This window comes from Apteryx rowi, unplaced genomic scaffold, assembly GCF_003343035.1.
Source record: "Apteryx rowi isolate R43461 unplaced genomic scaffold, aptRow1 scaffold_644, whole genome shotgun sequence".
Lineage (NCBI taxonomy): Eukaryota > Metazoa > Chordata > Aves > Apterygiformes > Apterygidae > Apteryx > Apteryx rowi.
In genome coordinates this window covers 264,991-292,861 of record NW_020450921.1, presented here as the reverse complement: position 1 = coordinate 292,861, position 27,871 = coordinate 264,991, and the positions used below count along the sequence as shown (strand labels likewise).

The window sequence follows — 27,871 nt, the reverse complement described above, 5'->3', positions numbered from 1 at the left end:
CAGATAGCAAAAGTGAAGTTGACCTATTGTGCAAAAATACTGTAAAAAATGAAGTAACACATGATGCGTTTTGGTTTCTTCCCTTTGTAGAATCACTCTCTACACCCATTATATTTACTATATTTTCTTAGATGTCCCTTACGCTTCCTGCAAAGTTGAAAGCCTTCAACTTCTCTAGTGGCTGGTCTTATAAAGGGCCATATTTTTTGGTACTGAGTTATTGAATCAGGTCAGATTACCACTTTGGAGCCCCTTAGTGTTTAAAATCACTACTATGTTTTCAAGAGTTCAGAAAATACCTCCTTAACGCATATGAATGAAAATGTAAAGCAAGAGATTAATAAGTTTTGTACTATTCTTCTGGAAAAAAAGATACAGAAATGAGTGAACTGGGCAAATGTATAGGGAAAATTATGTTGGGCAGTAATTGGGGGTTGAGGACAAAGAGATGTTGAAGCAAACTTCAAGCTCTTCTTTTAAAAAATTGTCACTATCATTTCTTGACCACTGCATCTCTTCAGAGAAGGTCTCAAGAAAAAAAAAAAGCATAATAAGCATAATTCAGTGTGTCTGAAAAGCTAAGAAAATCAGTTCAAAGACATCTTGAGAATTTTAGACTACTAACATTTCATATTTTTCTCAGTCATTCCTGAACCAGGCATGTAACTCCACCACATAAGCCCAGTGAGACAATCTTTATTTTTACTGACCCTTGGAGCAACTCTCTTGTTTGAAAATGCCAATTTATTACTTTTACTTTTAGCAGGACATTTCATGAAAACCCTGTCTTGACACCACAGTATAGTGAGTTCTGGCATGAAGGCTTCACCTTTTATTAAATGATTTCATTAATTGTCCAAATGATCAAGCTATTTAGTTGCAGCTGGCATAATCTTTCTGAGTCCTAAGTCACTGTTGAAACCTTCATGTGAAGAAAATTAAAGAAGATATAAAAACTCCTTATTTAATCCATAATGAAAATGGAGGGATTTTAATTTTACATTCTATCTGAGATCAGTGGGTGTGCTTTAGCACGGAGTTGAAGTAAAGCTCAAGCTCTGCCTCTACAAACAGTTGTAAATTTTAACCTTTCCATCTTTGACAAGCATCCTTTACCACCACAGTGGAAGCGAAGCCAGGCAGCTTTTTTTTTTTTTTTTTTTTTAATATGAGATACTGTTGCATTCCCCACTGCACATTTCTGGGCAATTGCAATTGTTTGTTCGTTTTCCAGCTTTCCAAATCCTGAGCCCTGTGAAATGACTAACACCACAAACCACTTCCTTTCCACTGCAGAGGGGGAAACAGGAGGGAACCGAGGACACAGCAGGCAAAACGTTTCATGTTTCAGTCACTCCGGGGCTACACCGCATGATCTGTTTTGTTTGAAGGTGTTTGCCTTTATGTGAATTCTAGGCTGTAGTACTATTTATTCAGGCTGTATTTTGGCAAACTGCCATGGACTCAGTAAGAAACGGGTTAGTCCCAAGTAAGGAGCTTAGGAGTGTGCCCCTGTTTGCAAACAAACTTGTTAACAAGGTGATTACAGCCTGCTGGGCTCTCCTGTCAAGGGAGGAGAGGGAAGCCCTGGTCTGTGTGCCCGTCAGGTTTTGTGGTACCAGCTGAAGTGTTATGTCACCCTTCTTTTAATTTCCACTGCACAGGGTTGCTCAGACTTTAATCTATGTCTGCGAGGTACTTTTATGTATAAATGCATCCATGTACAGTGCCATTGTGCTGATATTTGAGTTTGTTTTCTTGTCTGTATCTCTTTGCTTGTGCCACCAAATCTGGTCTGATTGCCCTTAGAGTGAATGCTGATGCTGATCCCTGTCCCTGACGGGGCTGCCCAGGAAGCCAGTCACCCTCTGATACTGCCCCAGCATCCATGAAGGTGACAAGCATGTGGAGAACCAGCCCACGCTATCGTGGCCAGTGTGGGATCTCTGCGGTTAGTGCTCTTTGCCACTGCACACTACASAAAGACGAGCACTGTCGTTGCTGATCCATTTTCCAAGCAATGGGCTTGCGTCTCTTTTAGCCTTTGGCTTTCCCTCAGGCTAAAACTGAAGACAGCCCTTCTACCAAAGCTGCACTTGCCCTTGCCTGGTGGGAAGGTCATAAATTAGTTTGGCATATCCCAGATCTTTGCCCTCTTCTCCCTGGACAACTCCTGCAAAAGGAGTTCCAATTATATGCTCTAGTTAAAATTATGAATGACTCTCATTTTTGTATGCTTTTCTCCACTGCCCAGACACAGAAACTAGTCCTAATGATGTGATTGTAGAATCCTCAGTCTAATTTTTCCTCCATTTTGTCATCTACATGACATGAAAACCTGATAGAGCTAGATGTTTTAGATCATTGCATATCTTCCAGCAGAATGAATTATTTGCTCCTTCTTTTTAAGCCTGAGTCTAAAAGAAAAGCTGACTTACTGTGGAGCTGGATTGTTCCAATGCATTGGTTTGCTGGATCCTTCAGGAAAAAGAAAGATGCTTCCAAACTGGAAACGTGAGGTGGACATGTTGGAGGGAGCCCGAAATGTCAGTGTATGATGTTGGCAATTGTACTGTAATCCACCTATTGAATGGAAAAAAGCCTTTCCAAATTTGTGTCCAATGAKCTTAAATAAGGCAGAGCTGGTATTAGTATTCTCTGGAAAACCCTTGAATCTAGGTTGGGAAGGCAAGAATTTACATATAAATAGAATATTATAGAGAGAGCTCTGTTTATCTTAACAGGACGTTTTTTGTTGAATCTTTTATTTTTTGCTGTTTTTAGGCAAATAATTTTGTGTCTTAATACTGTTTGTGATATAGTAAGGTTTGGCAGATGATAGATAAATTATACGAGAATTAGCATTTTGACATTATTGCTATTATTGTTAATAATAAACCCTCAGGTGATTTAAAACTTCCTGCTTTTTTATGCTGTACTTCGATCATCTAAAAGAAAATACAAGTTTAAATATTTTCTATTGTGTGCCAGGAAAGCAAGAACATTACAGATATTCTTCCTTTATGTACAAACATCATTCGTTGTAAATACTCATCTATGTACCCCTGGATATCTGAATTACTAATAATTGGATATGCTATGGGAATGTGGATACGAAACATATTTGTGTGGAATGCAAACATTAATTTATGTTCATCGTGCTGAATATGGATAGCTGCAAATAAAATGCCAAAAGGAAGACTCCCAGCACTATTCAAGGTATCAAGAAGGAACTGTTTTCTGCTATTCGGGTGAGATTAGGAGTTTCAGGCTCCCCTTCCATAATGCAAAATGGTGTGCTGGAAGGAGGAGAGGAAAGTGAGAATGGGGAAGTAGGCTTTAATCTACAACTCCACTAGAAAATTTTTAGAGATCTCCAGCTGAAAAAGGATGAAGGCCAGTGTTAAAAATTGTTTGTAAGTACAGCAAAGACCAAAAGTATGTGAAGACAAGCTACATTACATTTACAACAGTACTGAGACAAGCAAAAGAAAGGTAAAAGAAAACTCTTTACTCTCCCATTTTGCAATTGGAGAATTTATTTCAGCGGTGCATTGTATACTAAGATTAGATACCCTGTCCCTGTTTCAGTAAAAGTAATGGATAGACACTAATGGCATGTTTTTGAATTTTTGTTGCAATCAATGAAGCCCACCTCTCTGACTTGATCCATCTGAAAGCTCTGGAAAATATCACATAAGTAACAGTACGTCTGTGGAGTTTTAAATTAAATCAGAACTACACAATTCTGGCTTTTCCATTAGTTTGTTAATAGGGATGCTGAGTAGTATTCAAATTGAATTTGCCGTGGCTGGATATCAAAGCATATTAGAGCATCTCCTTTTGTACGGAAAGGCTAAACAAGAATCAATTCCATCATCATTTTTTGTGGTTTCTTTGCAAAGTTACTGTGTTTCCCTGTCTCAAAAAGTGGTGGGTTGCAATAAAGAATTATACTCTGCATTGTTAGTGTAAATATATTTGGGGGTTACTTTTCCAAAACTAATATTAAAGGTCTGTTCCTGTGGGATGCAGATGACTATGAGACGTGTAAGAGCCTAGTATCTGTGAAATGTTAAATGCCTTCCACTTCTGTTAGCACTGGCATTCCCCATGCTCGTGTCACTGTTTAAAACTCGGTTGTGAAAGCAACTTAAGATCTGTCTAGATTGTGTGCAGTACAAAATGATTTAAGCACATCAAATGATAGAACATCATTTTTTCTTTTTAGTCTCCTTCTTACTGTAATGCCCACAAAAAGCCTGGTAGTGCTTACGTTTTTGATGATGACTGATACCGCTGTTGGCTAACCAAAACTTTCTTTTTCCTTATTGCCCAATGCCTTCAGGTAGGCTGCAAGCCTGTTTGAAGCAGGAATTGTCTTTTTCTGTTGTTGTTCTGTGTGTATCCAGTTAGCAATAAACTTAGGTCCTGGTTCTTGACTGGAACAGACAGGAAATGTGGCAATATTAATATGTAATACATTATAAAGCTACAATCGGGTTATTTATAAATTAAATATGCATGTTAAATTATTTTATCTATGTAGCTGGAGAGTATGAGTGAAGCTGGAAGTTGACAGTAATTCCCTAGTGTTGATGTATGTTACTCAAAGTTACAATATTGTTACAAGTAAACTCTTGACTTTACCAGCACCATTTTAATTTACCAGTATGTTTATGCTAACAGTTGCAACAGGAAAGTAAATCGGAGAAGAAAAAAGAACTGCAGCAGCTATAGTTCTGATGAAAATAAAGTTCTAGGAATGCTGTAATATGTTTTTTAGGATGCCTTGTTGTGACTAAAAATAATTATTGAACAAAACCAGGTTGCAAAAGGAGAAGGCTAAATTCCTACCACTGATAAAATATATGTGCAAGAAAATTACCAGTTATGTTATTTCCCTGTCATAGTATCTATTATTATTGATAACAACTCTGTATTAAACATGAATGTTAGTTGCTATTTACTTTACCACTGCAGAGAAAAGTGCTTAAAGAGTTAGGGTAGATTTTAAAATATGCAGTAACGTTACAAAGGTTAGGTTAGGTCATTCAGTACTTTATTATCATTAACCTCCAACAAAGCACTAAATACGGAGAAACCCCAGCCTCCTCCCTTTGCAGACCACAAAAATTCTCTCTCCCTGCTTGGGGAGGGTAGTATCATCCTATACTTTGTTGTAAAATACAGCATTAAAATTCTCTTAGCTGTCTCTACGAAGCTTTAAAAAGAAAATGGCAGGATGTGTTCTTCAGCATTTTTTAGAATCAGGATCCAAATCCACACGAGTGATTCTGTGCTAATTGTCGCAGTGGGATACCTGTGTAAGAACTTAGGTGCTTTTACAAATCATGTTGATTTATGATGTTTGTTAAGAAATGTATCCTCTCATTAGCATGGACATACTGAAAGTTAAGCATACGCTTTAGTTGTTTTCTAAGTCAAGGTCAGACAGATGGAATTTGTCCTTGTCCCTGTGAGTCAGATGCTGCAGAGGAAAATGTCTCCGTAGTACAGTTGTTCATGGGCAGAAACAGTTTAAACTGGGAATTCTTCTTAGAAGTGTGATTGATTTTGCCATAATACTGTGCATTCAGTATATTGGTACTCTACTTGGAGAATCTTTTAAAGGGAATTTTCATGTTTAGAAGAGTGTTTCACTTCATGGTTCCAGTTTTTGTATCTTCCACCATAATTTTTTGGTTTCTCATTTTTACGTATAAAATGGTTGCCGTAGAAATAAAGATCCATGAGACAGGCTATAGAAGTTACTTAAGTTAAAGGAGTGTGGCATTTTCAGTTTCTTGATGAATAAATTTGTGTATTCAGTATTTGATTTTGCTGGCATTTGGGCTGCAGCAGATTTAGAAAGATGATACTATATCCCACAAGCAATCTGTTGAATAGTGGTTTGTGAGTATTTCTGGGGTCTTAAAAAAAAAAACAAAAAACACCAGTCTTGTTGATTATGATGCATTTATGAAATTAGTCAAATTGCAGAGTTGGCCTAAATATGTGCAATCATGAAATGTAATTAAAGCATGTTTTTCAGAAATGCAGTTCTTAAGTTCTGATATGCTGAAATGTTACACAAACATCTGTTTGACCTCACAGAAAAAAAAAAAAAAAAAAGCAGTTAAATGAGTGGTAGATGATATACCTACCTGACTTGTTTGTTTCAAAACAGGGGTTTTTTTCCTTTTGCTATGCTGCTGTCCATAACGTCTTGAATGCTTCTTTTTCTTGTAAGGTGAAAACTGGACCTTCATTCTCAATAAATCTTCATGCAAACAAGGCATCCTACTAAATCAGAACTCTCTCACTTGTCAACTTCTGATGTTTAATTTTGGTTTTATCTACTTAAAATTTTTCCTTTTTTGTCTGAAGGCACACTTGGCAAAGCAGAGAACCTGCAGGCCAGTTCTCATAGTCAGGTGGCTTCTTCCCTTTCAGCTAATTTTTCTTGTATATCCCAATTTGCACATAGTGTCCATAAGAACTGCTTACAAAGTTCACAGTATTGAAACAAAAAACCTTCCTGACATACTCCATTGCTGTATACTTGCAGCACAGATTTGTATTACTCCGTTGAGCATCTCTGTGTATTTTTGAAGTACGTGACACGCATCTTGACACCAAAAACCCCAGACTAGCAGAGCCACCTCAGAAGTCAAGTCTCAACATACAAGAAGAGGCAGCTTTCAGTCATGTTTGCTCTATCAGGTAGTTAATACAGTTGAAGAGCCTGTTTGGTACCTGTTAAAACACAAGCTGAGGTAGTCAAAGAATGACTAGCTGACTACAGGGTAGTTTAGGCTACCCACTCTAAAAGCTTTTAAAAGTGTTTTTCCTGTGCGTCTGTAAACCCATAGATAAGGAAATGTGAAGTGCCTGTCTTAGAGGTGAGCAAAAATGAGTCTGTCTGTAATTGTCACTTACTCCCCCAATTTCCTTCCTAAATATTCTTCTTAGGTCTTCCCAGTCTGTGTGAATGATGCTCCGATTCCCGGCAAGCCTTTGGTAGTGATTCTGGTCGATCACATTGACTACCCAGGGCTAAACTCACCAGCTGCGACAACGAGAGTTTCTGAACTCGCCGACAACCGCTCGTTAACTCCAAACAATCTCAGAGCAGCGAAAGCTTTTCATAGATTGCTTTCCTTTACCCCCTCCGCCCCCACCATCCCCCTGCCTTTCTTCATTCATTCATTATAAAATCCTGGACTCTGTTTTTACGTGCTCCAAAATATTACAGTACAGTATCAGCTTTAGAGACTTCATAGTGAGGTATTTGCGTGCCAGTGACAGAACTATATATAGCACCCTTGTGATTTGCACTTGACAATATCAGGCCGTGGTGAAAACTGTAGGTCCAATTTTAATAGATTTTCAGGTTTATCATAGCTCTGAGTCTCTGCTCATACAGGTTGAACAAGTTACTACTCATCTATGTTTGCCAATATTATGATTTTATTATTAATCCGATCTTACAGTATTTGGCTGCTTCCATTTGATTTGAATGACATGTTCTTCAGTGTTAATTAGGTGCAAGCTCTGAGCTCTGAAAAATAGGTACAGAGCTGTGGTACATTCCCTATAAAATGCCTTTTACATGCTCTATCAGCTACATTGAGATTTCATCCAGAAACATGGAATAGTTCTAACTTGCAAAGTATTGCAATTTTAGGTCTATGGATGTTTTTTATGAGCTGCCTGCATTTAGAACTTGAAACTTAACTTGATTTATCTAAGTGAGAACTTATATAAATGGCTTATTTCAATTAAATTTATGTAAAATGGACAGAAAAAAACCTCTTCAACTCACTTAAGACAATTGTTGTTTGCCACTTCCTCGGGATTACAGATGTGTAGAGATCAAACCAAACAGCCATGCTGGGCCAGAGCAAAGGTATGGCCAGGCCACTATTCTCTCGAGAGAGAGAGAGAGAGAGAGAGAGCAGGCCTACAGTAAAATTTCTCTCTTTGCTCCCTGAAAACCCATCCAAATTTCATCTCAGATCGTACCTTCAGTATCCTCACTCTCCAGGACAATTAACACTGAATCTAGTGGTAACACTGGTGAGAGCTTTCACAGATAATGGTGAAAAAGCCAGAAAAACTAGTTTAATACTGAAGACCTTATCAGTTCATACTTTTAATGCTTTCTATTTGATTTAAAAGCATATAACACTCACATTCGGAATACAGTTAGACTGTTACAAAGCTTCCTTATGTCAGTATAGCTTGTGTCTGTAAAATAATATTTATCAGTGCAATAGCATGGTAACAATATAGTTAATACCATTTTTTGTATTTCAAGAAAAAATCATATACTTAATTTAAAAAGTTGAAGCAGGATAAAAAACTGTGCACTGACGAGGCCTAAGATTTCTCTAATGGAAAATATCCCATGCCAAATTTTGCTGATATAATGATGCATATCCTGTAGGAAAATTATGGATTTGTAGGGAGTAAATATGCAGAATTTCCAAGCCAGTGGAAATATTCCCATGTGCTAATCTAGTTCTTCTCTCCAGCAGTGTATTATTATTATTTTTAAAAACAGTTTATTTTTTAACAGCTTGAAACTTAGAAACTATTTTATGCAGCGTGTGAGAGAACAAAGTTTAATTCCTTCCTTTACAGATGCTGGTCAGACTGAAGTGAGTAGGATTTAGGATTGTCCCCTAACTTTCACATTTTTTATTAGCTAATTTAGATGATTCACTCAACATGTTGTTTGTTGACTGTAAAAAGGGTAGACTGTAGTGGGAGTGCAAAATGAGGGTAAATATGCCTTTTTGCCTCTCTCTGTGAATGCAGGCTGTAAGCCACCAAGGGGCATTCAGGGACAGTCCTTCAAAAGACTGGATTGGGTCCCCCAGACACATAGCCTTTTCACCATAGCGTGGGAACCCCATTTGCAGATGTCTCACTCTTCCCACATCTCGCAGAGGATGCCAAGGTGCCTTATTGTCATGGACTCCACTGCAGCGAAAGGGCAACGTTTTCTTTCCTGGAGCCATCCTCGGGTGTTTTGTATCGCAGGCAGTAAATGCATGTCTGTGATTGCATCTGAGAAGTGTCGTGTTTGTCAGCTCTCTGTGATCCCCAAAGTGCTGCGGTGAGCCGCTCTAAGCTGAAGCGCATAGGGCAGCTTTGAAGAGATTTTGATAAGGGCTGCAGAGGAGTAAGTTGGTTCATCTGTTGAGCTATCTGCATCTGGTGGCTGATTACTCCATAAAACAGGGAACTCTGGGGCAATTTACAGCAGACTAGTATTCTAAGCCTTTTAAGAAATGTGAGGAAATAGTTTTCAAAAAGCCACCATTTAAAAGAAAAGTCTGATTACTTGAGTTTTGAGGATGGTTTTGGCTTGAGATTGCTGATCTTGCATCATTGTTAAGTTCTGGCTTCTCTAAGTGACAAAGTATCCTCAGCTCACCCTAATTTCAGTATGGTTGAGGGTGATCAAATAGCTTAGGAAAGAAGTTTAGTAGATTTTTGGGCAATTTTGCAGAAAAACAGAATCACACAGAATCTAAAGCCTATTTAGACTGTTTTTAAGCTTTAACTCTTTCTGGTCTATCAAGCATGATGTCTGGCAGCCTCCCTTGTCCCTGTGACTCCTTTACCTGTTCTGATGCAGGAAAATCTTATTTCTTATTTAAAACTTTGATGAATAATTTTCTATTTTTTCACCTCTTATGCACCTAGACAATGTATCTAATGCTTAATAAGAAGTGGTGCCTTCCTTTGTTCAGAAGCTTCTGCCAAATGGAAGTTAAATGGAAATACTTCTACAAACAATTTATTTTTCAGAACCTTGTCTACCCTTTGTCTCACTTTTTTTTTTATTTTGCCACATCTTCTGAGATTTCTTTTGGAACCTTATGTTTCTGCGTTTTAAACAACTTCTTTTTCTTCCTGGCACATGGAAATCACAGGGTACCCCTCTGTTTCTCCTTTGGGCCCAAAGAGTGCAAGACAGTATGAAAAGTGTATCTGATTTTTAGCACAGAGTATGCAAAGTTACAAGAGGCCATCAAGCCTTACTCTAGTCCTTCTTAATGATGTTAATTGAAATAAATTAATAAAAAATACTTTGACTGGCTGTTGGGTTCGGCAAGCTGGAAACTACTGAAGTATTTACATTTTTTGTCTTGCTGATAATTGTACTTGCATGAAGAAGTTATGAAGAAGCATGAATAAAGTTCAAAAGGAATGTGTAAAAATGCACCACCTGGCTCTGCTCACCCTTTGCAGGGCACATTGTAGGTGTCTGCAGACTTCACACATCATTCACATTTATCACTTGTCATAGAACAAGGGCAGCTTTATTTTTACACTGGAACAGATGTTTGTGGGAATTTCATGCCTCTCATAAGGTTTATAAGGCTGCCCATCACAGTGGCTTCCAAGTTCCTGACATATAAAATCAGTAGCAAAAGCTAAGCATTTACTGGACTTCAGCGAGCCTCTGGCTCTTTTACTTTTGAGTGTCTGTTTTTTTGTTGGATGGTTAATTGTTTTGTTTGTTTGGATCTATTTTATTTGGGGAAATGACATCTTTGGCTAAGCAAGTATCAAAGTTACAAATTTTACTGGAAAAACTTTTCCAAGACATAAAATAAACAGGAAAGTAAAACTTTTGGGATGTTTAGAGGATTCTACAAAACTTAGTCCAAATTCTTGAGTTTTGAAGGAGTATAATATGCTACCTATTATTTTAAACTATTAAGTTAAATTTTACAGACAGCAATAACCAGTCTTACTTAGGATTAGTAAAGCAAGTATTTTGCTTGAATAATCTTTAACCTGTTTTGTTTTTTCCAAACAGGTGTGTTTTATGAAGTTATTCAGAGCTTCCCTCGCGTGGAGGAAAATGTGCAGGTGGATTCACATATAAACAGCCACAGGTGGAAAAGGCACTCAGAGTCCCTCAAATCAGTTGACACTAACAGAGCCAGCATGGGTCAGGATTCCTCAGAGCCGGGGGGCTTCACGGACCTGCTGCTTGAAGAGGGACATGACAACGCCACCCAGATTGAGGTAGAAATTTATTCCATCTGCTTTTTATTCAATTTGTTAGCTTCGATGGGATGTAAGTCAAAGTTCCAGTGTTCTCAAAAATGAGCATGTTCACTTCAGTGTATTCAGACACTGACAAAGGAAGGGAGTCTTATGGTTTTGTATTTATGACCCTGCCAGCACATGGAAACCAGCTTCTGCTCCTGTCTTAGGACTGGAGCCTGTCATTTCCGACTCTTGAAGAGAGTCTTTTGAGGATACCCATCTCCTTCCTGGAGAAAAAAAACATGGGAAGTTCTTGCTGGAGGACTGGAAAAGAAAGTTATATATACATGTGTATATATATTTATAAGGAGTATTTTAAAAACCTTTCATAAAAGTTCAGGTAAAACCCTTCATTTGTAGGATTTCATCTGGTCTTTGTGGAGAGCGAGACACAGATATTGAGGGGAAAAATCCTTAGAGAAATGGGAAATTGAAAAAATTCCAGGCTGGAGATAGAAACAATTTTCCCTACCATTTGATTATTGATCTTCCAAAAAAGACTAATAGTGCATCACATCCCTCCATATGAAATCTTGGGAAATTTTCCTCTCTGATTTAGGATTTAATTCAACCTCTGATTGTTTACTTTAAAACTTTAACTGCCAGTTTGTCCTTATGTGGACATCATTTCAATCCAAATGAAATCCAGTTCTGTCTTTAGAGTTGCTCTCAGTTTAGAGCAGTGTAGGAACAGCAGAAGTTGACTATGAATAATTTCAGACCCTGCACTGTGATCTTCTCCAGGTGTGAAACTTCTCCAGCTATAATGATTCATAGGAATTTGCTATTCTGCTACTTTATTTTAATAATCTTAGAAAAAGGCACTGGCAGATTTGGTTTTATCTTTACACAGACAGCAGGTGTTAATAATACAATAACTATTGTATTATTATTGATTTTTTTTTTTAAGTACCAGGTTTGAGGTTTTAAAATTAATAAAGTCTATGTTATATTTTTCAAAAAAATAAGTTTGGAATAAGCTGAGGTACAATACATTTTCAGTCTTTACTTTCTACTTCCAAAGGAACAGTGCCTTTTATTTTTTAATTCTATGGAGTTCATTCTCGGGCAAACAAAACAGCTTTCAAATTTTGGGTTGTTATCGTACACAGTAATGAATACAAAACAATATAAAACCCGTCTGTAGAGATGATGATGTYTCTACAGCATCAGTCAAAAATAACAGTGCTTTTCCAAGAGTTTTTTTAAGCTTCCCAGTTTGCACAGTACTATTTTTTTCCTCTTGCATAAACGGGGAACTCACTAGTTTGTAAATGATACTTTAGATTTGCGTGTTGATTTATGACTTGTTTGTTGCCTCCTGTATTCCCCATCTGGCTGTATGTGTACCAACTCACTCAGGTACAACACTGATCCTGCTTCTAATTATTTTAGTCAATAAAGTGGAAGATGTCTCAGGTACAGAGATGTTCATGTAGCTGGACTTGCCATGACTTTCGTGAGGATGCCGAGGCAGTGTCYCTTGCCTCTCCCATCTGCTGCCTTCCAAGCTCTTAGAACGTGAAACGGGTGCGAACTCCCAAAGGAACGCTCACATGTGGCAACATTCAGGAAAAAAATGAACACTTGCAAATGGATATACTTAGAAAGATATTTTTCCAGAGCCATCTTTCCTATTGGATTAACAGTATTATAGTGTCCTAACTTCCCAAATATGTCATCGGCACTAAGTTTATTAAATTCGGGTTCTGTGCTCCTTTGTAGCCCTTTCTTTTTCTAAACTCTTTCCAGCAAGGTGAAATAACTGAATTGTGGTTTTAAACATTACCAGATTCCATTATAAATCCCTACTACAACACACTGCCACTTTACAAAAATCCTTGGTGCCCAGCTTAGAGGAGGTAAAGTGTACAACAGATGTTTGCTGTGGAAGAATCTGTATGTCGCATAGTCTTCTGCAGCTTTGGAGCTTATCGGTAGGGCTGGAGAGTATATTGATTTTCATAACCCTTCGTCTGTATGTGTTGCAGTTTTTACTGAAGAAAATCCACAGAAGGAGTGCTGTCTGTCACTCATATTTAATGACAGTACAGAATTACAAGATTCCTTCATCACAGATACTACTTCTCTCTAAAGTATTCTGTATGCTTGCCATGCAAATGTGGAAGACTTTTCTTTTACTGGAATTCTAAGGATGATGAACACATCTTTAATTTTCACTTGACATTATTTCCTGTTTTTCCTCACAATGATAGGTTACTTTCTATCCAGCTATTTAAAAAATAAACCGGGACATAAAGGAGGATGATTAATTTCTGCATGTTATTTTGAAATAGCTTTAAAATATTTTCTTTATTATCAAATGTATACAGTTATAATATGGAAAAAGCTCTAAAGATAAATTCATCCAATGTGGAGGAAAACTCAGTTCCACTGACATTCTTAACATTTTATAATATTCAAATACTGAGATTTTTCATTCATATACCAGGAATGTTTTCTAACTTCACTGCAGCACAATCCCAGGTCTCCCATCAGCCCTAATCCATAGGCTGTTTTAAGATCAACTTGACTGCTTCGTGAAATTCAAGTCTTTGGCAAGGGTTGTAGAAAGTGTACTGCAAGTCAGTTCATCACATCTTTACAGTAGTCAAAGTGGACCAGCTCCTAAATGTGGCAAAGATGATAATGATCAGATGCTCTTTAATGATGCAGGTGTTGTCTCTCTGGTCCAGGGACTAGAGCATGTGCAGCCGCTAGGGAGCCTGGGAACATTCGCTTGCTGTCTTTGCTGCTTTGCTTTGCCTTTTGCATCTGTTAGAAAATGTGAGTCAGGTTGGAGCTCATGTGAAATGATGCACATATTAAGGTGCTTTCTTGAATAAAGATGTTCTCTTGAACTGGACCTTCTGGAAGTTGAACTGTATTGCAGAGACTAGCAGACTAGCAGGAGCTGTAGCCATGTGATGTGGTGGAGCTTAGAAAATGTGCAGGATTTTGGGAAGCAGGAGACGAGACCTTCTCCAAGACCCTTCGTGTTGCTGGAGGATAAGAATTTTGTGGGCCACAGGTAGAGTGTTGTGGCAACACAAATTGCAAAAACTGACAGTGCCAAGAGGAAGGGAAAGGGCAGGAAGAACAACAATCTCTGCTGCAAACTGGATCTTCTGTGAGTGTGAAATGCATGGTCCTTTTGGAGACCTGATAGCAAGCTGGAGATTGTAGGGTAAGATGAGAGTTTAGCAAATACTCATCATAAGCATGTTATAAAACAATATGACAATCTTGAAAATCTTCGTTCCTTTTAACTGAATAGGCTTATGGCAATGTGCCATTTGGGGATTAAAATGTTGTAAATCCAGAGAAGTTCTCAGAGACAGAGGACGGTTCACTTGCTTTATTTGCATTTTGTACTTTAGAGCCCAAATACAGACAATAAGAGGAGAATGTGTCAGTCTCTGGGGCCATATACAGTGAATGTTTTACTAAGGTTATTTTCCTACTACATAATATAACCAGAGAGAGAATTCTGAAAAGAGACACCGATGTAAAGGTGAGATTCCATCTTGTACAAATAGACACAAATGTTACAGTCTTAGAGAAATGCCTAAAGCAGGTAGCCTTCGGACAGGTGAGAAATAAGTTGTCTGCAGTCCAGGTTAACTGCAAATGTAAGTCTGTAAAGATAGTGTCCTGGAGACCCAGTGCAACTGAGTGTCTTCTTGGCCCCCGGCAAGCTAAAGCCTCAGAGATTCCCCCTTTGCAAACAGGAGAATCAATAGATGAGGCATTTCTCAGGCAAAGTTAGTGACAGCTAGAACAGAAGACAACTGATTAATGTAATGCAATTTTTCACATTCTTTTTATGATTTTCTTTCTAGTTGGGCTTCCAGTTTTGCAATTAAGGATTTAACCTTTTGCTTTCTTAGACTTTCCTGTTCTAAAAGTTTGTTTATAAAAAGTTTGTTCAGAGTGTTTCAGAACTAAAGTGAATTTGATAAAACTGAAGTTTTTCCCCCGGCTTAACAAAGCCAAACAGTAGTAGATGTCTTCCACCTGCGAAGACATTGGGACTTTGGGAATCTCAGGAGCTGAAGTGTTTCCACTAGGCCAGAGCTAGAGCTCTGAAGCATCAGGATACAGAGAAAAAAATCTCCTCCAGGTATGCACTAAATAATCAGTGTTCAGGACTGGTGGTGGAAAGAGCCTCGGAAAGTATTGTGCCTGCCAGGCTGAGTGGGGAAATGTGCTCCGCACTATAGTTACAGGGATCTCAAAGGCAGGGATTTTGTTGGTGAAAGTTTGAGGTATGGGGTGGACTAGTCAAAAATGGCATACTGTTTATATCACCAACAGTTCTTCTTTCTAGAGACTTTGTTTCTTAAATTTCTGGGGTTATGTAATCTTGTATTTTCAAGCCTAGCTTCACAGCCCCTTTACCTCTCATAATTTGCTGCTGCTACTCTCTTTTTTTTCTTTCTTTCTCTTTTTCATTTCTTTTGATTTTAGTTTGGTTTGGGACATTTTTGTTCCAGTTTGGGGGTGCAGGGTTTTTTTTGGGGGGGGGGGGGGGGTTAAGCACACTACCTCTTCTCAGGAAATTCATAAGTGCTTTTTATTCAGAATACATAGAACCTAGGAAATACAACGGGTAGGGTAGAATTTGTAGCTGCAATCACTGTATGTCCTTGAAAAAGTAATGACCATGAAAATAGGTCTTACACAATTAATGAATATGTCTAGTTTGACATTTCTTCTCTCTAGCAAGGGCAAAATTAGGACAAATGTGTAAGCTTTCTTCACATGCTCTCATAAAAGAAAGAGAAGCATACCCTATAATAAGTTACTGATATAAACTAATTGGTTTTATATGTAAAAGTGTTGTTAACATAAACTCAGATGCACAGCTATGTTTGGCGCCTGCGCTGGTGCCCTGGAGCGCTGTAGCTATAGAGCTACAACAGGCAGGTAGCCGAGGTGTGTATTGCCCTTTGCTCTTTTGCATTTCCCAGGCCAGGAAAGTGACTGATCCCTGAAATGCATCTAGTATGGATGTCAGGTCCCCAGCACCAATGGATCTACATAGGCGTTCCTGGTTTGCCACAGTGCTTGCTAATATAGACATGGCCATAGAGCACTGAATAAGGCTTATTATGTAAAGCTCTGTACTGCAGTAATTCTCCTTCTGTATTTATAATTTTTGCCTGCTTATCCCAGTTCTCCTGTAAAGCAGCTCCAGCTGCAGGCTTTTTCTGGAAAATTTGATTGTCTCCTTTGCTTCACCATTCTCTGTCCCTGATTTTTGTGACAGCTTAACTCTCAGTAAATAGTACAACACTGAAAAGTAAAATACAGAATAATTGAAAAGGAGCAGTCACGAATGTATAGCTTGCATTGGCTTTAGCAGAAGATGACAAACCTTGCAAAAAGAGTTTGGAACAAGTGAATTATTTTAGAATTTGTGGCCACTTTCTTGAGATACTACATCAAAACTAGAGTCTTTCACAATCTTCAAATATCAAAAAGAAATCCAGCAATAAAATAATAGATCAAAGCATAGTCAGGCTTGAGCTGAGTGCAGCCATGCTAACAGTAGGGTTTTATTGCTTTGCACCATGAAAAGAGTGAGAAAAACATCATTTTTCATATAAAGTTTTATAACAGAATGAATCATTGCAACTGTATGACAGAAAAAGATTCAGTTCCAGGCAAGAAACAGCATGTTGAGCATGGTAGGTCAGATCAAACTCCCCTGTACTTTCTTCTCCCCGCCTCACGCCAGTAGTTGTGAGCACTGGAAAATTATGGCTATTTCAGTGCAAAACAAATACATCTTTCACTAGTGAAATGATTCATTTATTCCTGTGAGTGTAGTTGATATCTCCTGCTGTGCATTGCTTTTAACTGAAATAGAGTTGTTGCTAGCTGAAGACACACAACTTACTTTTTTTTTCCCCCTCCTTTCTTTACTTTCTCAAAACATTGTTTGAAATGTAAATTTTAGCAATTCCTGTAGTTTAAACCTGGAAAGTGTCTTGACCCTATTAAAATAACACTGGTGGATTTCCTACTGGCGACAATCTTTTGCTGAATTTTGTATTTCCTCTCAGAGCTTCTGCCCAGAAGAAGGCTTCTCCCTTATCAGTTCCAGTCACTCACACAAGTGAAGATGTCTGATTCTGACTGGCAAAGACAACAGAAGGGACTGAGTTTGCAGCCCTCAGGATTTGAGAGCAATTGCTCTTAGCTACTGACAGCGGTGTCAGCATGCCCACCGCTGTGTTCTGACAGCAAGTCTGAGCAAGGGAAAAAATAATGGTTAAGGTTAAATTTCACTCAGCTGGATAAATGATAAGCATTCCTGGAATTACTGCTCTAGTGCAGTGCATTCAAAGTAGAAAAACTTGTCCACGCATAATTGTATGAACCTCAAAACTGAACAGTATCATTGTTTGGCCAAGCCTGTCTTTCTTGTTCTCTCCCCGCCATCCCAAAGCTTCAATGCCAGCTGTGTGTGTCCAAAGGATTTTGAAATAAGGAGCAGTCACTAACACTGTGTGTTCTGAAACCACTGTCCCTCCAAGTTGCTGAGAAGAATGTACTGTAGTTAAAAAAAAAAAAAAAAACTTGTTCATACAACTTTAATGACTGTTTCTGCTCTCTTCACTAATCCCAGGCTAGGATAGAGGGACACACTTTACTTCTAAAAATTGTTTTCTGACTTGACATCTCTTAGAGCCTTTAATTATCTGTGTGAAATTGCCTGCTTTTTTATCTTTTGAATTTATAGTTCAAATATTTTGCTTAAATTGTGTTTGTATCTTGCTTTCCTTTTCTGCAGTCCTCAGCAGTGTGGGAGTGAATTCCCTTGACAAAGTTTTGATATACTCATTTGGGTTGATAAAATTAGGGATGTTATTAATCTCTGCATCATGACTAAATGCAAGTATTTTTTCCCCCCTTTAATGCATGGTCATGTTTTATTGTAGATCACAAAGCAGCGAAATAACACACCTTCAGTACAAAGGTTTAACAAGATTTTAGGTGGGGGGTTAATTTTATTTGAGTTAGAGCATTTGAAATATATCTGGGGAGGAATGAAGCTTTGCAGCAACATGGATTTATAACTCGTGTTTGGTGATTCTTTAAAGAGCAATAATTGTGTTCTGAAATCTGTATTTGCAGAAAGCCACTTGAAGGAAATCTAAAATACCAAAGAGTAAATCAGTGTTATCTCTGATATCTCCTCTCTTATGCTACTTTATTTTGTGGCAGATCAGAGACTATATTATTGAGCTTCCCTGGCCCAAAATAGGGGAAACTGCAAATTTTGTTTTAAGAGCGTAAGTGAAGAAACACACTTTTACTGATTTAATTATATGGCTGCAGCATATCTTGGGCTACTCTCAAAATTATTCTCATACAAAAAGTTGTGTTCATTTTTATTTTCGATTTTATGCAAGTATAGTTGTTTCTTGTCTATAGTTAATAATTGCTATATTATGTGATTTCACCGTATGCAGAGAATTTATTCAAGAGAGGGAGAGAATATTTTGACTTCTCTTGTAGGTTAGCAAGTGTTTTCTCATTCTTTGATTAACCCTTGGTCATCTGGTATAAACAGAGCTTACTGTTGTTTCCAGTTGCAAATACCTCCCTAAGCGGGGCTCAAACTACTGTACTAAAAAGCTTGTCTTACAACTGAAGGTAACATTACATCATGTTCTACATTATTTCAAACCCTATCTTATGTTGCCGTAGACCATTTCATGTTGAATCATATTTAAACCACACTTTTTTTAATGGTTTAAGGAACTGTAATTTAAGACTAAAAGTCTCTCTGAATGTACGCTGTTCATTGCTCTGATGTTTCCATAATATTGCAGAGGCTTTCCTCTGATTCCTCTGACAAGCTTTCCATCTGATTCCTCACTACAGCACATCATTAAACTGTGTAAACTGCGGAACTCATGGACGTAGAATGTTGTGGGTGCCAAATTTTAAAAAATTAGACAAATTCATGGAACACAAATTTGTCACAGATTATTAAACACAAGGGGAGTTCCTGAGTAGCAGATCACTGGAATCTTGGAAAAATGGGGAATTATCACTGCTTGCCCCAGTTCCTTTATTTTTCCCAGACATCTGTTACCAGTCAGTTCTGGGGACAGGATACTGGACTAAAAAAGTGCTTGGCCTAGGAGAGTACAGCTGCTTTGGGGTTCTTGTTGGCATCCACTCGCGAAATTAAATGCCATATTGTTTTTTTCATAGCCAGAAGCTTAAAGGTTACAACACAGATTTATAATTTACTGAAGGAACATGCTTAAAATATGCTGGAGTTGCATTGAAACCTTCAGGAATATCTCTTTTGCTTTTTTATGTAACATGATTTAGAAAATTAAAAGCATTGTTTTCAAATATGATATTTTGTTTTGAGAGAGATAAAATTTGCTATTAAATAGTTAAATGATATAATAACTGAAGAATAAGATTTACATGTTTTTTTCATGCAGAGTTTCAAAACAGATTTTATTATATTTTGCTCAGAATAGGTTGTTGTTACTGAAGTCTTGGGTGCTATTTTAAAATGTTTTTATTCACATTTTCCAAGAGTTTGTTCTAGAAAATTACCTTGCTGTTAGATGGAGAATGCCATTTATTTTCAGCACAATCAAGTCGTCTTTTTTTCAGACTCAGTCTAGGAAAAAAATGTTCCTGATCTCTTCACATGGAGTTAGGGAAAGTATTTGAACATTCTCAAAGGAAGCTGCTTCAGATGCTCAATCAAATGTAAATTTCTCTAAATTATTGCTATATCCAGTAGTTCTCTGATAATTTTTAATGGCTACAGAAAGAACCAGAAAGTTAATTGATCTAAAAGGAGGATATGTTACATATGAAACATCCTAGTCCTCTATCCTTGTTAAATCAAAACAAACAGTATGTTACCTGCAACTAAAATTAGAATCTGGGGCAACTGTTAATTTACTCACTTTTTTCCCACTCTGTGTCCAGCTGAGTTTTCCACCAGTGATGTCATACTTTCTAGCTAGCCAGCAGACCAATATATCACTGTCTTGTTTTCTTTCAGGCTTTCAGCTGCAAAATGGTAAACTAGACAAAAGCATCATATATCTTTTTGTATTGAATTTATTCATTGCTTAATTAAATCAAGATACTCTTGACACTTTTGCTGGGTCTTGCTACAGTATTTAGCTGGACTGAATTAATTACCAGGCCTGTAAAAACTGTTATAGCAAAGAGCCTATCAACATTTCCATTATTCTCAGTCTAAACTCAAGGAATGATGGCTCTACTAATAACTCAGATATAGCTGAAGAATAAAAAGGCTGAAGACTGGAGGTGAGATTCATTCCCTACTTTTTTTTTTAAATTACCATGGGGGGGAAAAAAAAGAAAAGAAATTAAAAACAAATTTCCCCACTCCCGAGTAAGGGAATTCATAGTTCTCCATGGTAATCCTGAGTTCATTTCCACATGCTTAGCTATGTCAGCACACAAGGCATTTGATTTAACGTGCTGATGATAATGAATTTTTACAGCGAGGAAAGAGACAGGGGATTCAGAATGTAATAGAATCTGCCTTTGAAATTTCTTGATGATAATATTTTACCTTTCCATATCCTTCTTCATCTCCAAGTTTCTGAAGCACATTACAATCACTCCAGAGTCACTGAAGTCATGACTGAAAAGAGCTAGGAAAAGTATCAACAGCAGACCTTGTACTTTTCTGAATTAATTATTTCAGTCATACATGCCTCAGCCCTTGCCTGCAGAAGCTGTGAAAATAGGTTCAGCTAGTGAAAGCTGAACATTAGTATGGCTGCGAAGAATGCAAATGTCTCCTCTCCAGCCTCTTCCTTTCTGGCCCTCTCATCACCAGTTCATCTTGGGATGCCCTCACTAGGGAGGCAGCTAATGCAGAAAGGTAAGAGCACTGCTGATGGAGATGGGAAAATGAGAAACTTGGTATTGATTCAGTCATGCAAAAAGCGGAGGACTGTGTTCAGTTCGACCCATGCAAAACAAACAGTCCTAACTAATTTAACAGCATGCAGCGACTGTGCACAGCCAGTTCTGAGCAGGGAGCGAGGATGAATGCCATACTGAGCTGTAACTGTAGGGGAATTCAGCTAGGTAAGGAAAAGGTTGTTACACTAAGCCACATAATTTCAGTTTTCATAAGACCAGTCTTTAAGGATAGATTTTCAAAACTTTAGGAATCCTGCTGACATTGATGAATTACTCCATACCGCTCTGGAAATCTTTAATGTTACCACAATGTGGGAGAGTCAATTATCTTTTATCCCAAAAAAGTATCCACCTCACATGTAAGCAGATAGACACACCACTTGAAATTTGGTCACACGCATCCTTTGACTCTCTGTTAAGTTACAGCAGTTGTAGCTTGAGAGCTTTCAACGTCTATCAGGAAGGCAATGACCTCTCTTCATTTTGTTTCCATGAATTATACAGACTTTTCAAAGGGTATAATATATATGGCCAAAGCTCAAAATCCATAACAAGAAGGGGATGACAATTAACTCAATTTGTAAAATGTGCATTTGTTCTTACAAAAAATACCAGCTAAATGTTGTCAACTGCTGAAGAAACAGTCCTAAGAGCTATTGTATCTCATACACAGAGGAAAAATTTAAAAGTAATGTAAATCCCAGATTTTTGGCCTGCTTTCCTCTGTAACACTAGGGCGTCTTCATGTGCAGAATGTCTAGCTTTTCACAGGCTGTTGTTAAGAAAATAGTGTTTTCATTTCTAGAACACAAAATTCATAACATAGGTTTTAGAGAGTTTGCAACAAATAGCAGTCTGAATAACAAACAAACAAAAAAACCCAGAAAACTTTCACTTGCCTTCACTGCACTTGTTAGTGGCACGACATTTAAGCAAGTACAGAAGAGAGATGTGACAGGGTTACTGGAGTTTCGCTTCATGTATTTGTATCAAGCAGCATGACATTTCAAAGGTTGCTGTTAACATTTTTTAAATAAATGGAAGTGTTGCTCTTATAGCATATTCTTTCAGTAGTCTTGGCAATGCAAAAAATAGGAAGGAGGGGAAACTGCAGAGGGAAGTAATATCTGTCTGATTTCGTACAGATGGAGGTATAAAATGCCTGGAGGGATAAAATGCCATGATGTCTCACAGGTATCCCCCTCTTGCTCCAGTATACACAGCAAAACATGCAGCTTTCTCATGTTTTTCCCACCTCAGCCAGAGTATGGATGCTTCTTTCCTGGTGTATGAGAAGAAATATGCCTTCCAGGGCAAGAACAGGCATAATCTGGCTCCAAAATGCTACTACTGAGTTTAATAATTTCAGGAGCAGGCCACTGATGGGACTTTCCCAGATCAGCAGTCTCATCCACACTCATTTGGGGAATATAACTGATGGACTGGCACAGTGTATTTTAGCATGCTTAGTGAGAATGTGTTTGGAACATCTTCCCTATATTTATAAACAAGTGCCACAAACATCCCTTTCCTTTATAAAACAAAAACCCAATATATAGTGATAAGAAGTGAGAAGATGGATTAATTTTTTTAGCTATATTTTTAAAAGCAAATGAAAATAGAAACTGTTATTATTGAAATAATTGTCATATCTCCGACTTGGCATATATTTGAAGCTTGCAAGTTTGCCAAGGCTATCACTTAGTCATTAATACTGTATAGCATGTTGATTTCTTCCTATTAGTATTATCTTTGTGGCAGATATAGGGCATATTATGCCCTCATCTTTGAAATAAAAGATATTTCTTAAAGTACAGTGCAAAGGTCTGTTTCTTGTGTGAGCATTCAATTAAGGTTAGTACACATCTGTATACTGCTCTAATAATGCATATAAACTTGTATAAAATACAGGGTTATTGTGATTGTTATTAAAGGTTAGAGTCTATACAGAAGTCTTTTTTCAGCTCCTCAGTTAAGACACTTAAATAGAGGTGCTTGCAAGTGTGGTAGGCTGTGGTAGTCTGACTGGTAGTGGAAATCTAGGGCCACATTCAATTGCTTAGCCGTAGATACCCAGTATCATTTTAGGCACTGTGGTTGTGCTGGTTGCTCTCCTGCTTCTCCAGTAGGATTTGGTCTCCTGTAGGTCCTGGGTCATATCTACTAGTCTCAAATGGCTCTAGGTCCTCCTGTGTTTAAGCAACTGCATCTCATCCCTGGTCAGTAGAGCCAGTGCAGCTGAAGCAGGTATTCAATTCGGCCCCAGGGTACAAGGACACTGGGTGAGCTAACAGACTAACTTCCACTGACAGCATTTACTAGGTCTGTGCTGACCCTAACGAGAGCTCAGACACTTAACTCTCATATAGACAAATGCATTTAAATGTCTAATCTGTAAACTGAATTCCACCCTGCTCAGCTATCTTTTTGTTTATCTAAATCTTGAGTGAAGAGGCCAAGACATTTTTACAGATATATTGACAACAAACAATATCAAGCAAAGAATAAGTAGCCAGTTTCAGGTCACAGAAGACTGAGCTTTGGAGACTGTTGTTGTTTTTTCCCCTAAAATAGATTGATTTGACAAATAAACCCCCATGTCTTCATCTTTTACTGTTTTTCAGTGCTTGGAGGGAAGTATGCGTGTCTGCTTGAGTAGACGTGACAGAGCTCACTGTATGTAGAATTGTTGGATCCATAGAGCTAAAACCACCCAATAAGATTATCATATAACTTTTAATTGAGAAAATTCTTCATTTTAAAATTATTGGAGCAAAAGTACTTCTCCAGCTTATTTTATCTTCTCCCTAGTCCCTTCTTCCATGTCTTATTTTGCTTGAAACTGTGAGAAGAGACTCTTCAAGTAAAAAGCAATTCTGTAGTGCCATGTTTTATCTCCTAGTGTCCTGTGTTTAGCTGAAAGCTAGAAAAGGAAAGTTTAAAAGTAGAGTAATTCAAACTGGAAAGACTTCATGAAGACCAGCACAGAGCTGGAAACTCTACACAAGAAATAATAACATCTTTTAAAAAGAAAATTGCATGTGTTAGTATAATTTTTAGAATATCAGATCAGCTGGACATTGGATTAACTTGAAGGCAGTGGAGCTTTTCAGAGACAGCAGAAAAGGGATATTTAGTGTCTTAACCTTGCTTGAGTAATTACAGAGTACTCGGGGCTCCTACGGAAAGCTTGTTTAGAACCTGTTGTTATGCATAGGGAGTGTGCACAAGGGTTTTCTTTCTTTCTTTTTTTTTTTTTTGGAGCATCACTGCAAGATCAGCTAAAGAAATGTCTCCATGAATGTGTACTTAAGAACTGCAGCTGGTGAGAACAGTCTGATAAAAGTGTACGTAGTGTTCTCTCTGATATTCCTGTATGGAATATCTGAATTGAACTGCTGTTACAAATGTATATGGAAAAATAAATATGAACAAAGCAAAATGCATACCTTTTACAAAGCAAAGCACAAACTTTCCAAAGACCAGTAGAAGTCAGGAAAACAGCTTGACAGCTTGATCATCACTACCTTTCTCTCTAAGAAGACTTAAATGATAATTTTGAAATTTTGCATATTATCTGTGGTTTTAATAATTACAAGATTTAATTTTGTTGTAATGTATGTGAGAGCTAAACTAGAAACTGCTCTGATTAAACTGACTACCAGTTTTGGTTACAAATCCATTTAAACTCAGTGTTCTCCAGAGAAGTCATAGTGATGCAGTATGTCCTTTAACGTCTAGGCTAAATTGCAGGGTTATGCAAAGGACAAAACTAGATTTAGAATTTCAGAATTTCTTCTCGACTCTTTCTGCACTAGCTAAAATTTTCTGTAATTGCTTGACTGCTCCCAGAATATTCATATGTGAATTGTATGCATGAGAATTGTACCACCTATAAAGCTAATATTTTTCATGTGTCTGAGTAACAGTTTGAAATGTTGAAAGTCTGGTTCCCTTTGTAACCTTTGTTACCTTTTTTACCATAGTTCTGCTCTTTGAAGAGCATACTGCTGTAAGGCTAAACTGAACAGCACGACTTTGACAAAGATTGGTGCTGAATGAGGTGAACATACAAAACCCTTAAAAGCTTCAAATTAGGCTTCATCCCCACAGGTAAAAAGCTAGTACATTAATAAATGCGTGTTCTTGCCTGTATCAACTTAATATCGGTTGTACATGTTCTTACAACTTATTGCTTCGCAATTTCAACTGTGAGCCCTGATAGATCCATGCGACATTATATTAACTGTTCAGAAAGTACAGCACACATGAGAAATTGTGGAGGCAGTGTCCTATGCTGTCCTACATAAAGTCCCGATCAACTAGAAACTACAACTGGTAATATTAATTTAATCTTTCAGATCTTTATCACTTTTCATCCTGATTTAGATTTGCCATGTGAGGCTTCAGGGTTGCTAGGTCTTGGATGCTTTATTTTCCTGCTTTTTTTTCCCCAGTAGAAAAGGGCTAAAGAATGGGAAACAAGGACAGCTTAGCAGTCCCGGCTTCTGAATATGTAACAGAGGGTGAAATAGTAGAGCAACATTAAGCTCTCCCTAGCCTATCTGGATCCAAAAAAGGGATAATGTAAAACTCAGAACTTATGCTGTATCTTAGGAAAAAACTGTGCACAAATGTGCTTGTATGTTTGTAAAAGTATATGCACTCAGAAATATGTTGTTGGTCATATTCCACAGAAGTGAATTTTTTTATAGGAATAAAACATTTAGTCTTTAAATGCTGTTTAACTAGACAGAAATGTAACGATTTATGGTGCAATCTGCAGTCATGAGCCTCTGAGAATGGGGCAGTTTGGAGGTATGGAGTTGTAACAGTAGCCACTGAGGCATGGTAGTCTGGGCCCATTAGTTAGTTTTTATCTTTAATATGAACAACCATTTTTTAGAGTTTCAGTTTTTTGAGCACTTTAGTCATTTATACATGTTTAAAAATGAGAAAATAAAAGCTACATAATGTGTTTCAAAATTATACCATAATCAAATTGTTGCCAGGTATTTTCATTTTTTTGCAGTGATTTCCTTTTTTTTTAGTGGAAAAAATGCTACATTGCAATTAACAAAGATTTATTTTGAGAATGTCATTCTTAAAATCCTGATCCAGCAAATCAGAAACAAAACTGTGTAACAAATGTTTCTTTACCGTAATCTTTTCTGAGCAACTTTGTTCTTTCTTCTCCTTTTAAGTAAGGCATAACAGAGACTTTTGCTCTTTTGAAGCTTGTCTCTTAGGACAAAACTGTCCGAGGGGTTTTATCGGACCACTGTAATGACTCCTAAGCAAGCTGGCAGTTGTATAGCAGTTCCCAAGGGGAGATTTCCTTTCATAGGTGGCTAAATATCATGAAAAAGACAGTAGCTCCAAGTTGACTTTTCACAATGCCTGAAAGACTGAATGGCTTTTTTGGATTAATAACAGGTTTATGGAATTCTTCTTTGCCAACTGCCTGTCAGCATGCGTGACTCCGTTAGAGGTGCTGTCAGTCGCTTGGACAGACAAATGCAGTTTAAAACCCTTGGAGTTCAAGATGATACAGAGCTTATAAGGCCTTAAATAGCTCATGACTCTTGCCCCTTTTGCTTTAGTCCAGCTGAAGGCATCATTTACCTTTTTACAATTACAACCTCCAGATAAAAATTTGTGAGATTGTAGGCAAAGTGAATTCTCTACCGGCCCTAGGTGTCCTGTGAAAACCCCAAAGTTTGAGGCCTCCTATACACAAATGACAGGCTTTCAGGACTATGCAGAGCACTTGTGTAGTTTTCCCAGGGAAGATAGTGCAAGATAAAGTTCTTAATGCCAATGTGTGTAGGCAAAGGATTTCCTCTTTTGTTAGACTGGGTCTCCCTCATTCGCTAGACATGATATTAGCTATTCAGTGGATTTTGCTCAAGCTCATATAATCAGTGGTAAAGTTTGGAGGCTATCTTCAGGTTCCTGCTGACTGTTGATGAGGAAGATGTATGCCATGCCCATATATATTCCTTAAGTGCTTCCCACATCAGATGTTAAAAAATGAAGACATGCATAAACCCAATTGTAGTTTTGTCATTGTAAAAGCAATACGGCAGTTTTGTAAATCGCATATTTCCTCAACAGAGAGATTCATGCAGAACAAATGCTTTTGTTAAGAAAGTGAACAGCAACAAAGAGTTTATCCTTGATATAAAGCACTTTTTGAAATGACATCAGTGCTTCCGAGCATGAGAACCACTTGTATCAGTCAAGCTTTCTAAGTAAGCAGCTACTACATATATCCTCTGCAAGACTTTCATGCGGTAGTTTGCATGCAGCTTATCAACTGAAATTAGCACATTCAGTTTTTGAGAGGCCAGTTCAAATTAAGCATTCCTAAGAGTTCTTCAGCTTTCAGATACAATGAAACTGTAAAATCACAATACTATTATGTTTTTATTATAATTACAGTACTCTGTGTGTTAAAATGCAATTATATGGAAGCAGCACAGTTAACTGCCTCTTTTCCCCAATTTCTCTGGTCTTAATCTTCCCTTTAGGACACCATCTCAGCATAGATATTCTTTCCCCATACTCCCTCATCTCTGCTAATGGCTGTTGGATTGAGGACATGTTTTTGATATTCTCCATGTATCCCTGCCACCTCTGTCTCATTCAGTGCCTACTGAAAGAAAAGGTGAATAACTCAGAAAATACAATTGCAACACAAGACACGTGCTTCCTCTGTCTTGGTAATCCACAGTGTGACCATGTACCTCCTTCATCCCTTCCTGGTGCCTAAACGTATGCAGGCTGGAAGAGGCTTACAGTCAGCTGCAATGCAGTGGGAAGTGGAGTCCTG

At 37.8% G+C, this 27,871-nt stretch overlaps 1 protein-coding gene across 1 annotated transcript in view; it reads left to right on the top strand.

Annotated features, from left to right (window-relative positions):
• Nucleotides 1-27,871, top strand: part of PLXDC2 (plexin domain containing 2) — a 276,972-nt gene that overhangs the window by 115,095 nt on the left and 134,006 nt on the right. Inside the window, exon 2 of the mRNA XM_026084514.1 lies at nucleotides 10,844-11,055. Within this exon, the coding sequence (XP_025940299.1) occupies nucleotides 10,844-11,055 (212 nt within the window). The remainder of the gene's footprint in view (nucleotides 1-10,843; nucleotides 11,056-27,871) is intronic.